At 34.6% G+C, this 15,223-nt stretch overlaps 1 protein-coding gene across 4 annotated transcripts in view; it reads left to right on the top strand.

Moving 5' to 3' along the window:
* The window catches only part of CDK17 (cyclin dependent kinase 17), a 101,624-nt gene that overhangs the window by 55,874 nt on the left and 30,527 nt on the right, over positions 1-15,223 (top strand). For 3 of the 4 annotated variants that reach the window (XM_043881399.1, XM_043881398.1, XM_043881397.1), the window contains exons 2-4: positions 5,447-5,593; positions 9,669-9,833; positions 13,545-13,678. In XM_043881399.1, coding sequence (XP_043737334.1) covers positions 5,476-5,593; positions 9,669-9,833; positions 13,545-13,678 — 417 coding nt within the window. In that variant the 5' untranslated portion in view covers positions 5,447-5,475. Of the gene's footprint in view, positions 1-5,446; positions 5,594-9,622; positions 9,834-13,544; positions 13,679-15,223 lie in introns of those variants that run through there. The other variant, XM_043881400.1, reaches the window with a different exon arrangement.

Genomic DNA, 15,223 nt, shown 5'->3' on the forward strand with positions numbered 1-15,223 from the left:
ACTCAGTTGTGTCCAATTCTTTGTGACCCTGTGGACTGCAGCACTCAGGCTTCCCTATCCCTGTCCACTTGTTTACTTACCTTTAAAATTTTGATCTAGGTATGGCAAAAAAACTGGAGATCTTTTTGACAGCTAGAAAGGCATAGAAGTTGTTTTGTATTTTACATGCACACATATATTTGAATGGAATATATATGTACTTATGTATTTGTATATATGTGGTAAGTACTGTGAGTAAAAAAAGAAAGGAATAGAGGGGGTCAGGAAGGAGCCATCTGAAGAGTAATAGTAATACTTAGGCTGAAATTTGAGCATTTATAGTTGTTCTCTTGATGTGTAAGTCTTAAAAATATTAAAACCAAACAGTTGCAGAGTTTTTATTTAGGGTTTATTTTAAATCACAGCACATTTACTTCTAAGGTAAAAATAGTTTTTTCAGTGGCATGAATTAAATATAAAACTAAATATTTAAGCATTCACTCTAAATCACATTGTTACCATATCTCAATCTTCATAAAGTGATGGTATAACGATCCTCACAATTCCAAATAAAAGTTTTTGCTAAAACAGAAAAAATATTTTATCCCACCTCTTGAGGGTTTTGGTTTTAGGAAATCAGTAATTTAGCACTGCTTTATTATAATATAGTAGCTAATGTAAATAGTAATGTTTACTTCACAAAAGGTGTTTTATTATAGCATTGTATGTATTTTTGTCCTCAGGCTAACGGGAAAAAAAGGTTGATATGCACAACTCAACTTAAAGATAATTAGAAATGTTGGTAAATCTTTAATTTGGGAGTATTTTTTCTTTAATAATGATCTAGGCAGTGTTAATGAAATTCTTTAACATTCATGTTTACTGGTCATTGTGACTTAATGAAAAGGTTATAGTCACTGCATGGAAGATATGACCTTTGGGGGCTGTGATGTGTTTTATTATGAAGTGTCGTTTCTCTTACTAATATGAATTAGAAATGTCTTTCTTATTCCTGACAGATTAGAAAATACATATAATTTTATGGAATAGAATTTTCTCCACTCTTGATGGAAATGCCTACTATTCTGAGTTATAAACACATAGAGTTTCTCTTACTATTTTGTTCAAAAAGCATTGTATGAAGAAAAAGTTAAGGCTTATGTGATTTTCCTCCATCCCCCTTTTTTGTACCCGCTTAAAACCACCAAAATTTACTTGGAGCTCTATATTGGCAGTATCCCAACAGAAATACAGTACAAGCACCATACTGGATTTTTAAAGTATTTTGCAGGCATATTTAGTTAGTAAAATTAGTTTTTTATATACATTCTATTTATCTATATCTAGAATTTTAAAAAATCATTATGCATATAACGATTTTTTTTTTACATCTTTTAAACTACCAAGTCTTTAAAATCCAGTGTGTATTTTTTACTTATAGTACAAGGGAGTTTGGATTGTCTACTTTTCAAATGGTCAGAATGGATTGTTTCTGTGTTATGTGAATTAATTCCATAATAACACATCTGTTATAGTTTTTTTTTAAAAATCTTTATTGTCATCTAAAATAAGAGGCAGTTATATGGTCAGCAAACTTTCAGAAATGGTGTGCAAGATTCTCAAGTGGTGATGTTTGTATAATTAGACATTAGTAACCATGTGACTATGTTTGAGAAAATTGGAGCCAAAAAGTTGGTAATTGTGAGTGAGTAGCTCTTAGGGCTTTTTGTTTGGATACCCAGATTTCTTGAAGGAGTATATGTTGAGGGTTCCTAGGATACTCTCATGCTTGATAATTTGCAAAAGGACGTAGAAATTTTTAAAAAGCTGTTAAGCGTATGATTATGTTTTATTAGAGGGAAAAAATATTTAAGATTAAAGTCAGCAGAGGGGAAAGGGTGTGTAGGGCAGAGTCCAAGAGAAACGAGGTGTAAATTTCAGCTATTCTCTCCTAGTGGGGTTGCATGACAGTGCTTCATTCTTCCAGTTGTCTTGTATGACAACATGGCAGAGTGATGCTAACCAGGGAAGCTTACCTGAATCTTGGTGTGCAGAGGGTTTTTTTAGGGGTCAGTTACATAAGCATGGAAGTACCTACATGACTGTCTTTAGACACTCAGTCTCCAGCTTCCCTTATTATTTCTCTCCCCAGAGGTCAAACTGATAGGCATACAAAGATAGGGATTTACCATAATTTACATTGTTAATATAAATTATTGGGTGTGGCCCAAGATTTCAGGTATACAAAGAAATTTTATCAGTCAGGATATTGCAGGAGTCAGAGGTTATCTTCCAGGAGCTAGTCTTAAGTGGTCCCTCTTTGGAATGTGCAGAGTTTGACCCCCAAAGCTTGCAGAATTAGCCCATTACTGCACAGGGTGATTCTGGAGCTTTACAAAGGAAGGGTGTGTGTTTAGTATAAATTCCTAAAGAAACTTAAGGGTAGATGAGATTGGCAGTAGCTCAATTCACCTTAAATACTATTGTTTTTTAAACAAATAGCATGGATTACTGACTCTCAGGGTAGAGCTAAATAGACTGACTCTGAAAAGTAAAGAATCTAACATTTAGGACAGCCCTGTAGTTACTGATTTCTTAATTGGAATCAATCTTTGAGTTTACTGACTGCCTCCTATAAATTCACCTTATTTGTCAAAATATATGTTATCTCCATCTAATCCACATCTGAATTTCCATTTCTGTCTGTGATGAGAGGAATTAGTATCAAACCAAGGCTCCGTATCAAGGGCTTCCCTCTTAGCTCAGTTGGCAAAGAATCTGCCTGCAATGTAGGAGACCCTGGTTCAATCCCTGGGTTGGGAGGATTCCCTGGAGAAGGAAATGGCAACCCACTCAAGTATTCTTGCCTAGAGAATCCCATTGACAGAAGAACCTGGCAGGCTTCAGTTCATAGGGTCGCAGGAGTCGGACAGGAGTTAGCAACTACACCACCACCAAGGCTCCTTACTAGATAGACTAGGGAGAAAGTATAGTTTGAAGGCATTGTAGAGCTTCTGAGTCCGTCAGGACTTCAGGAGTAAAGATTCAAGAGAGAAGAGAGAGAGAGATACTCGGTGCTGGGTTACCTCTTGAAATATTTTCCATCTCTTAAGCTCTTTGGGCTAAGATAAAATTGAGCAGTGTATGAGAGGTGAGCAAAATATGACTTGAGGGAGTTGAGTGGAGCTTTCAGTAGATTTTGTTGTTGTTATTTTTGTCCTAGGTTTGCAGCTGGCATTGTTTGAAAGGCCACATGGTAGGAGTGGAAACAAACAGAAGTAGGCCAGTTTTTACTGTATCTGAAACTCAGTCTCAAACCAGCTGTGTTTCTAGTTGGACTGGGGTGGTCTGCTCTTACTCTGGAAGAAAGAAAGTGAAGTCGCTTAGTCATGTCCGACTCTTTTGCCACCCCATAGACTGTAGCCTACCAGGCTCCTCCATCCATGGGATTTTCCAGGCAAGAATACTGGAGTGGGTTGCCATTTCCTTCTCCAGAGGATCTTCCCCACCCAGGGATCGAACCCGGGTCTCCCACATTGTAGGCAGATGCTTTACCGTCTGAGCCACCAGGGAAGTCTGGAAGAGCAGTTGGAAAAAAATTAAATCCTTTCTGGAAGAAGAAAACATCATCCAGAGCTTCTACATTTTTTCCTAAGTATTTTCATGTAGTCATTCACATACAATGTGTAGTATTCAGTAAAAGAAATTACTATGCATGCAATAGGACCAACAGACGAAAACCAGCAGTAGAAACAGGTTATACAGATTATTCATAGGTTATGTAATTCCGGAGCTATAAACAAGATCTTTAAAATACTGTAACTAACCTAGTCATGAAAATAGACAGCGTGGTGAAGAAGTTCACTGAAGAACTTTAATCTATAGAAAGGAATCAGTTAAGAGTAAAGGACTGAAAATAGAGCAAGTGAAATAAAAAACCCAATAGATCAGTTTAACTGTAGTTTAGACACAGCTGAAAAGAGGATCAGTCAATTGGAAGATAGTAGAAAATATTCAGCAACAGTAATGTATCTTTAAGAATGTAAAACAGAATTGGTAAAACATAATATTACTTACACATTTGTATTTGATACCCTCCCCCGAGCCTTTGAGCAGACAAAAATTATTCATTATAAATACCTTATGTAGCTTGTTTAGCACACTTAGCTACTTGGAGTAAAGCCCTGGAATGAAAAAGTAAGCAAAATACTTACCAATTCAAAATAGATACCCAGAGCTAGATGGTTAAACAGGTATTTTAACATATTTGTGTTAGAAGATTCTTACTTTTAGTTGGGCTAATGGTTTTAATATACTTGGTAATCTGGTAAACTGGTTTAGTTGCTAAGTCTTCTGGCCAACTCTTCAGACCCTATGGACTGTAGCCTGCCAGGCTCTGTCTATGGGATTCTCCAGGCAAGAATACTGGAGTGTGTTGCCATTTCCTTCTCCAACAATTAAGACTGTAAATTAGAAAAGAAGTTATGGGTAAATAATTGAGGACTTGATTTTGGCAACCAGTACCTTGTTTAATCATATCTAAGACTCCACTATGAACTGTACCATTGGTATATGTACTACTAAGAAAAGAGAAAGCTGTCAGTTGTAATTGACATCCTATTAATTGTGATACATCATGATTTCAGAGATGTTAAAATGTGGGGGAGAAGGTAAATGGTAATCTTAGTTTTAAATCTCAGTTATGTCATTGTTTGCATTCAGTCAAGGAACTTCTTTCGGCCTGTTTGCTTATTTGTGAAATTGGGATAGTATAGTCTACTCTTTAGAATTAGGAAGACTAAATGAATTAAAAGATACAAATAGTCTTACGGAGTAGGCATTTTGAAACCTGTTAATTAGACTTTCATTTTTTTCTTTCTAAAATTTGGCATTGTTATGATAATAGGAAGAGACTCCTGACAACTGATGCGATGTGGTAGGGGAACAGAACCCCAATATATTGGCTAAATAAGGACTTAAAAAAGAAAATTTCTGCTGGCGCTGTTTAATAAATTGTCAGACTTCATTCTTTATTCTCCCCCTGCTTCATTGCTTTCACCTGTCTTATCTCCTCAGTTGTATCTAAAGATATCACTGATTCCAATACGATGATTGATATTTATAATGATGGAACTGACACATCAAAATAATATATTTTCACTAAAGTGACTTTTAGTTCATTTTAGGAAAATTTCTAGTCCTTCTAAGTTTAATTGTGATGGTTAAAATCTCAATGTTTAGTTTTGTAGAATTCTTGCTCTTCTGATGATGCTATATACACATGGCATTAATCAAAATGAATGGATCTTTTTAAGGAAGAGGCTAGATTTTGTGATGTTTCATGGACATGAGAATTCTTACTTTATACTTATTTTGAAGATTCCCAGTAAACCCAGAAAAATATTGTTCTTGAGCAGTAAGATATTCATAGCTTTACTCTTGTGTTCATTCTCTTCTCTTCTTTCAGGATTTTTCAAGTCACATTCAGTTGATAGGATGAAAAAATTTAAGAGAAGGCTATCCCTCACGCTTCGAGGAAGCCAGACTATTGATGAATCATTGTCTGAATTGGCTGAGCAAATGACTATTGAAGAAAACAGCAGCAAAGATAATGGTAAATATTTGGGTGAGTGGGGTGGGAAGAAGAGATGCTTCTCCCTTGAATTGCTTTATAAATCCAGTGTACCTTTACTTTCCTGGTTAGTTCCTAGTAGCTTCCTTTTGTTTATTTATTTGCCTCCTTCCCTAGTTCAGTAACTTTTGCTTGCTTACTGGAATGTCCCATTCTTACTTAAACAGTGTACTCTACCTGGTCTCTAATACTGATGAATTCTATATCCTATTTATCTTTCCATTTTTCAGTGGTTCTTGAATAACAGTACTTTGTATAAGTAATGTCCTAGTTAAGTACCTACTTTTAAATTAACAGTTAAATATTTTTGTTATTCTTATAACTAAAGTTAATACAGCTTAGAAGTACATAGTAAGTTTGTGAAATTCCAGGGAATTCCCTGGCTGTCCAGTGGTTGAGACTTAGCACTTTCACTGCCAAGGTCTCAGGTTCTGTCAGGGAACTAAGATCCCACATGCTGCATGGTGCGTCCAGAAAAAAAAGTTTGTGAAATTTCTGTTTGATCACAGATTTATAACATTATGTATGCATATTGACTGTTCACATAGACCACAAGGTTTATCACATGACTGAATCATACTATTTTCTTATTTTATACTGACCAAAGAATCTATCCATAGTGTTGAGAGCTCTTACAGTAAGACAGGCATATGATATTCCACAAGTTTGGCAGTTCTTTTTGTAGTGTAGTTAGTACACAGATGTTAATTTAAAATAAAAAGGATTTGTTAAATTGAATGCATTATAATGCAAAACCCTGATGAAATTATAGAATAAGGCTACATATTCAAAACTGAAATAGCCCTAGGGATGTCATAATAATAACCAGGAAGGAGCTTACAGGAATGGCTGCCCATGTGTCATAATGTGCAGATTCTCTGGAAAGGCTTCCTTGCCTCTGCCTGAAACTTTCCTGTTAAGAGATTTGTGGCAGTGGGTGGACTCATGAATTTCTGTACCCACCCTGGCTGAAATGTAAATATCCTTATGAGAGAGGGAAAGGTATAATGAAAAGCGCTCTGGATGTGAAGTTAAAAGTTATGGATTGGAATTTGGAATACACATGTATACACTTAATAGTTGTATGATTCTGAGTAAGTAATTTATCGTACCCAAGCTTCAGTTTATACTGTTTTCCTCAGAGTGTCATTATTTTACTCAAGGTTATCTGGCTCATAATACGGGAGGGGAAACATAGATGAGTTGGGTAGAAAATTTAATAATTTTGGTGTAATTTACTTACATGTAGGAGGGAAATATTTAACATTTGAGATTTGAATCAAATCTCAAAGCTGATATTATTATGTCTTCTACTCCTCTTGGCAGGAGAAAAATCCTTAAATCTCTCTGATCTCCTTGAATTCTTGATATTAATTAAGCCCTGTATGTTCATTCTTGGGCTTCATGAGTATTGCTAGCTATCTGCCAGTGATACTCAGAAGTAAAGTAGGCACAGAATACTCTTCCTGGATGGTTTCTGGGACACATTCTTGATAGGAATTTGACTACAAGACAAAAACATCTTCTTTAAAAAAACAGTGTGAGTCAAAGAAAGTGTACATACTTTTTAGAGAGCTAATTAATGTTTTTGATTCATGGCATAGTTTCTGGAATACTTTGTATTAACTGTCTTAAAACACGCTTAATTTATAGTGAATGGTGAAATATTTTAAAAAATTTTGAAGTAGAATATAGCTTATTAAAATTTACTTTTATTCTAATAGTAACATTAAAATTAATAAAGAGAAAAATAGAAACTACTGAGTTTCCTCTTTAAATTTCTCAAATTACTTGAAGTAATACTTGAAGGTGTCATAATAGACACTGATTGCTCTTCAGTTGCAGAGATTGCTGGTAGCACAGGCTATCTCTGAATTATAATCTGTTTATTCCCTGTGTATAAAGAACACGGCACAGTTTTCACAAAGATTCAATACCTTTTTGGTAATCTATCAAAGCTTGATAGCTGGTTCCAACATACTCTTTCTTTATGGAATTTATCTTAGAGGGTAAAAGGCTCCTACGGTAAGGAACACATACAGTCTGTCTGAATATGGCTTAACAAATGAGAAGAGATAGACTATACTTTTTTAATGATCTCCTCACATGCTATATAACCAGTTTGTGAAACAAGTGATCTCTGTCTAACCATATAGAGGCAATGCTAACTTGAGGAGGAAGAATATAGTTTATAAATTTCCTAAGTAAACTACCTTTGAACCAGTTTTGATCTCTTGTCTCTTATTAGTCACTTGTACCAACAGAATACTCTCACTCTTGCACTGTATATAGGCAAGTGACTCTGTGCATACCCTAGAATAAAACGAATGAGAAAGCACACACAAATGGAGATAATACTCAAATCTTAGAAGAACTACAATGCATATGACAAATTTAGCATAATGCCATAAAGATTTCCACTACTTTTAAGATATAGAATATTATTATCCTACTGAACTGTCTAGTTAATTGCTGTTATAATCTTGAAATATTTGAGTAATTGACCTCATCTAGTTTCTTGACTTCAGTTACTATGTACATGCTGACTACACCTAAATTTGCCTCTCTATTCAGGATTTTTGTCTGGATCTTTAGATTCATTTCCAAATGCTTATTTGGCTTCTTCACATAGATGTTTAATAAGAATCTTAAAATGACCAGACCAAAAATCTTGATTTCCTTCCCCCCAAATCAGCCTCTTCTCCAGCTTTCCTCACTTAAGCTAAACCACTTACAGCTAAAAATCCAGGAATTATCCCTGATTCTTTCTGCCCTTTTAGCTTTCTGTTCTCCATTTCTCCCCTTCTCTGCCATTGTAGTTGCCTGTATATTTACTGCATACATAGCTTTCAAAAACTGATAATGGTAGTCATTTGTGTACTAGTAAGTGAAATATGTTTTTGCCCCCATTCATTATTAAGTCATTGTTCATTTTGCTCAGCTTAAGTTAGGATCCCCAGTCTCTGATCAGCTAGCTCCTGTCGGGGAATGTACATCCAGTCATGGGCATGGACCGATGTTCGGCATTACTGGTTATGCACTTCCCCTACCTCTCTAGTCTGGTGTTTCATCCAGCGTAGATGACCTAGGCCTGTGTGGTCCTTTAGCATTGTTTTGCCCCATCCTCCATCTCTCTTCTCCCTTCACACAGCCATTATTAGTAGTGCCAGAGACCAAGTAGCCTTCTTGGCTCACTTTTCCCAAGCCCATGCCTTGGTCTTGTTTTCTGTGGATCTGAGCCTCCTGCTCTTTTTAAGTGTTAAATTTTTGTAATGTTTCTGTATGGTTATAGGTCTGTGATTTTTTTTTTTTTTTTAACTATTGAAAAATTCTAAATTTGGGCTAATTTCAGAACCTCTGTATTGACAACGTACTTAAGTACTTCTGTTTTATTTACTAATTTGACATACTCTTTTGAATGTCTAGCAAACAGGTATATAGTTATTTCAGGGCCAGGATTATGTCTTTTATATTCTACAGCATTCCTAATCATAAGGCATATATGAAGCAGTCAGTAAATGTTGGAATTATGGAAACAATCTTGAGATGTATTAAACAGATCAGATATGTGTGGGCTTTGTGATTGCTAACCAATTTCGATTGTATTAAAAATAGAGGGGTGGGGCTCAGAGAGGAGTGGGAGGGGAACTTCAGGAGAGAGGGGACATATATGTATACTTATGGCTGACTCATGTTGTATGGCAGAAACCAGTATAACATTATAAAGCAGCTATCCTCCAATTAAAAAGTACATTTTTAAAGGTGGATCTTTAAGTTACTGGATCAGTTCCAAATAGTCTTTTCTGTAAGTATTTTTCGTAGAAATTATTTTAATTCTTTAAGTTACTGGATCAGTTCCAAATAGTCTTTTCTGTAAGTATTTTTCGTAGAAATTATCTTAATTCTAGTACTTTATATGCATAGCCAAAGAAATGAGGTTAAGTGTAATGATCTCTGTCATAATCCTTTGTTTTCTCTTTTGCTTTCTCAACCCTTCTCATGTCATCCTGGGTCTTGGGCTGTTAATGGAATGACTTTTGGACACTGTGGACTGCAGAGCCCATCGTGAAGAATGGCAGGCCCCCGACCTCGCACAGCATGCATTCCTTCCTCCACCAGTACACGGGGTCCTTTAAGAAGCCCCCGTTGCGGAGACCGCACAGCGTTATTGGAGGAAGCCTTGGTTCCTTCATGGCGATGCCCAGAAATGGAAGCAGATTAGGTAATTTATCTGTATTTAAAAATTTTTCTGGCTGTGGCTTCTGTCCATAGCTAGGTTTCAGCTGTATGCAGGTCTGCCCACCTTTATTATCTAGTTTTTTCTTGTAAGGTAAAAATCAATAGGAGAAATAGGAGGAATAGGAGGAAGAGCAGAAAACTGGAAGGTCCTGGAGAGGCAGTAGTGCTGACACTAGGAGGAGTAATATTTGAAGACCCGTTCATCAGAAAGAAAACAGAGCCCTTAAGAGGTAGATGTAAGATTTCAAGATGAATAGCAGTTTGAGATGGTGCCTAATTTTGGGTCACACCTCAGTAACTCTGGATCATCACTTTTTGATCGCCAAGTGCAATAGTTAGTATATATGATTATGATTATGAGTATATGTGATTATTACCTGAGTTATTCTTGTCTCTGTGTCGCCTTAAATATCTAAGGAAACATATGTCTGCAGGTTTCTGTTTATTTCTCTGGTCCTTTTTTTTTTTTTTGATGCTCTCATCATGTTTTGTTTTTTAAATAATTTTAAATATAATTATTTTATATGCTTATTACATAATTGTATTTACTGAAGTTTCTGAAGGTTTTATTCTGCTTCTTTCTTTATCTACTTAATCTAGCCATGGTATCAACCCACAGATTATTTTCTTATGTGTTCTGTTAATTTTGGGAGGATGAGCTTGTCTACAGGGGTTTTTGTCTGTGTCTCAGACTGGTTCATGAGAGATGATTGTTAAATTTTCAGAAATTTTGCCAGCTGATTGTTAATCATATCCATTATTAAAATTTAAATTATATAAATTTACAGTTAAGTAAATAAAATTAAAAACAAAGGTAATAAATAACCAAAAGTCATTATTTCCTAATTATTTTACTACAGTTAACTGTTGCCTGTGCTTTGGGGATATTTCTCCTCTATCTGTATACTCAAAAACACTAATGTCATGGTGTCCATATTACCGAACTAGGTGTTCAGTGATACCATATTGGTAGCTGGAGGTTAGCCACAAAGGGAGTATTTACCCTCACAGAAATTGGAAACCACTTCACATCAGGGCTTAATTTATTGTTCTCTTGATTGTCTAGACTAGGGGTTGGCCAACGTTTTCTGTAAACTGTCAGGCAGTAAAAATTTTTTCAAATTTTGTGGGCTTTATATAGTCTGTTGCATAATCTTTTTAAAATAATCTGTTAAGGATGCCAGAACCATCTTTAGCTCAGGGCCACACAAAAACAGGCCACGTGTGCTGACCCTTGGTCTAAACTTACAGTGATGTTAAAAACGTTAGTGATGCAGATTACATTTGAAAGTGGGTTATGTCTGTCTGTAGCTGTTAACATTGTGAATTACACAAAAACTGAGGCATTTGAGAAGTAATTTCTTAAGTAAGTTCTTCTATTAAGAATTATTGCCTGATTCAGAAAAGAAGTTGCTCATACTGGTGACAAATGAAGTCTTTTGACATAAGGATTCATTGCTTCACTCTTTTCTTATTGATGGAAGTGAAAATACCAACTGGTATTCATGTCAGAACTAGCTTGTTAGTGACATGAGGTGTTTCTTGGTTGAGTCAGATGCTACCAAGTATTTATTTACTCATAGTCTGAAATTGATAAACTCCTTTTTAGTTCTCATGTGGGAGAGCAGATTTCTGTTTTTAAGTCCACCTTTTACTGAAGATGTAGCTCTTTTGAGAGTTGCCTGCCTTTCTACAGAAAGCTCTCATTTGCAAGTGGGACACCCGAGGCTTCATCTTTTATTTCAGTGTAGTGGCTAAATCCTAGCACACTCTTGCCAAGATCAGAAACCCCTCCCAAGAAAGTGACAGTCAATTTTTGCATAACAGCTTTGGACCTTCAATTCTTTGTCTCTGCTTCCTGGGTATTAAGCATGCTTGTCAGGCAAACTCAGCTATATATTTTAAACTATATTCAGCATTTTCTTGAGTAAGATTTATAGATTTTCCTGGAAATGGAAGACACAATTAAATTACCTTTAACATTTTTAAAGAGTGGTAGAAAAGAATGCTTGGTCTCAGATGTTTTAAATACCATCGGATTAGGAATCAATCACCCAATATATTGACTTGTACTGCCAAATTAATTTTTTGTTCAGTATAAAATTTCTCCAGAAATGTGTCATTAAACTATATTCTTAAATTACATATTGGTCTATTAAAAACCATTATTTTTGCAGCTGCTTATCAGTGTGAATAAGAATTTTCTCAATAATGTGTTACCAAGACAAAATACAGAAATGTATGAAATGTAAGACTGATTTGATGAGACCCTGGAGTTCAGTTTTTTGTTAAATAGTTCTCATATTTTTGTAAGTAAATAACTAGAAGTTCAAATTTGTAGTTGTGAAATACTATTCTTACTTATTTTACATGTTGATATTTCATATAACATTTCATTTGAAAGAAAAGGTCCAGTTGTCTGGTTCATCCTTTGATTTTTTTTCTTTTTCTTTTTTAGTTAATGTTTAATTCAGTGGAGTATTTGTTGAGCTACTTGCTAAACAAACTTAGTTTGGTTCTAGGAATAGAAAAGTGAATAAGTCAGATTATGCCCCCAAGGGATCTCATAGCTTGATATAAAATCACATGAACCAAAAACTGCTCTTCGATATAGTTGGTGTGCTAGGTGTGGGCACAGTGTTCATCTGTGTCTGAAAGTAGAAAAGACCTGATGGCATATGAGCATACTGTTGAAGAATGGACTCACTACATTGATAAAATGAAGAATTAATCTCTCACAGATAAGAAGAAACAAAAAGCTTGCTAAAGCACTTCAGTGTGGAAGAACATGATGCTTTGGGGGAGTAAATAATTCTGTGGAGAGGACCCATGGAAAGAGACGTGTTTGAGATCTAGCATTTGTTTCTGGTGGGCTACTCTTGCTAGATCAATTAGAAGGTGATTGACAAATGTAAATACAAGAGCAGGTGTAAAAGTGTACAAGTTTATTTTTAATATTCCCAAAAGGAGTTAATCTCCCTACCCTCTATTCCCATTTAACTTTTATTCCTATTTTTAAAAATCATGATTTACCTTGCATTGTAAGTGAAATGTTTTTGCCCCCAGTAGATTTTGTGGTACTGTCTTTGAAGTTATACAAAATCAGTACTCAGTGAATACTTTTTTGAATTGTTTTTTTAACACTTGGGGATGGGGAGCTACATTAGCAACTGTAAAAGTTTCTTAAAAGACTGTGCAACGAACCAGTTCATTTTGATATGACCCAATGGCACATTATTAAATGGAAAGAATACTAAACTAAATAAAAGATCAGGTTTCTATTTTGGCTCTGCCTCTAAGCTCTGTGACCTTTGAAAGTCATTTAACCTTTCAAGCTCTCAGTTTCTAGATCTGGAAAATAAAAGAACTGACTAAATAATCCTCAAGTGTTATTTTTGGTCTTTAATTTTATTATTCAACTCTTAGTAATAACTTGAATGTTAGTTTTTTAAAATAACTTTTTATAATCTTAGAGCGTAAGAGGATTTATTACTACTGTTTTAGGACATTTGTCCTAAATGTGCAGTTTTTATTAACTGCACATCTGTGGTACCCAGAATGTAAAAGACCTTTTATGCTATGATTTTTGGCTGTTGGCTGTCTACATCTTATATGTAGAGATAATAAATTCTGTGATACTGTAGAATTTAATACATCTCTTCTAAGATAAATAACATTTCATTTTCTGATACAGATATTGTTCATGAAAATTTAAAAATGGGATCAGATGGTGAGAGTGACCAAGCTTCTGGGACATCATCTGATGAAGTCCAGTCACCTACGGGTGTTTGTCTTAGAAATCGTATACATAGGCGGATCTCAATAGAGGTACCATTTTTTAAAAAAACATAAATATGCCTGTGTTTGTGTGTATAAATGCATAAGAATAAGTGCCTATTTGAAAATTTTCATGACAGCAATGACACCTGTAAGAAAGTTGTTTCTTTGCTTTAATAAAAACTAGTCTGTGAATATTTTTTCCTAATTATCTACTATACCAAGGCACATATACAGTAATTATACTTAAACATTCTGCAAAATACTATGTAGAGTCTTTGTAAAGGAAATGTGAATTTTCAGAAGTTTCAGAAATCCAAGATAAGTCTTCCTTTTAGAAAATATTTTAATTAATATTTTTGAGATTCATCTAGGTACTTCAAATTTTATAAATATTTTCACATTTCAAAAAGTATACAAGAAATAAGCACCAGCTTTTTTTCCTTGTTTTATATTATGAATATGGATATCACTCCCTTTTTTGGTTTATTATACCTACTAATGTCTGTAGCACATGTAAGTTACTTCTCCATGTAAAAGAATGAAAAGCTCATTTCCTTCTCTTTGTCAATGTTGTGTATAACCCCGAGGACAGAAGTTGATTATGAATATTATTATTTCCATATGTATACTATAGATTAAAAATAATTTTCTCCAGAAAATTAAGCATGTTTTGAAATAAGAACGTTGTTATTTTTTTCAGTGCTGTTGAGGTATTGATGATTAGGGTATTTGTCTTCTTGGTTGATTGCGTTTTTGCTGATCGAAGATTGCTTCTGAATCAGTTATGCAAAACAGTATCAGTTTTTAAATGGTAAAATACCGTTTTCAACTCTTGAAATCAGCTTGATACCTGTTCATTGTTATCAGTCGCTAGGTCATGTCTGTCCGACTCTGCGACTCCATGGACTACCGCACGCCAAGCTTCCCTGTCCTTCACTGTCTCCCGGAGCTAACTCAAACTGATGATAACTGTTCATATCACTGTATAAATTACATCACACTAGTAATAGAAATATTTCTCTTCATATGTATGATTTTATTTATTATAGGTTTAAAAGTTTTATTTAATACTAGGATCTATATCTGGACATTCTTATTCATCCATTGAGCTGTATTCTCCCCCAAAAGGGACACACCCTTGATTATTGTATACTTTAGAATCTGGAAAGACCCCCACACCCACACATATATTTTTATTTATTTTAGAATGTTTTTGGATATTGCTTTCTATTTCTTCTTCTAGATAAATTTTAAATGTTTTGTTCCAAGAATAATCTTACTGTGATTTGTTTAGAGTCATATAAAATATAAAACTAACTTGGGAGAATTATTATTTTCTCACCAGTTGAGAACATGATATATTTTGATACTTACAGCATATATTTCTCAATAAATCTATATACAATTTCTTTACATCTCAATTTTATCTCCTGATTTGTTTATTATTAATAGGGATTTATTTTTATAGGATTTATGTTTCTTGGTGTGATAATGTAGGCAGGACGTCTGTTTCTCTCAGTTCACATAATTAAATGAAATAGAAATACCTTTTACTTGTTTCCACTGACATAGCAATAATAAAATATTTCAATT

This window comes from Cervus elaphus, chromosome 22 (genome assembly GCF_910594005.1).
Source record: "Cervus elaphus chromosome 22, mCerEla1.1, whole genome shotgun sequence".
Taxonomy (NCBI): Eukaryota; Metazoa; Chordata; class Mammalia; order Artiodactyla; family Cervidae; genus Cervus; species Cervus elaphus.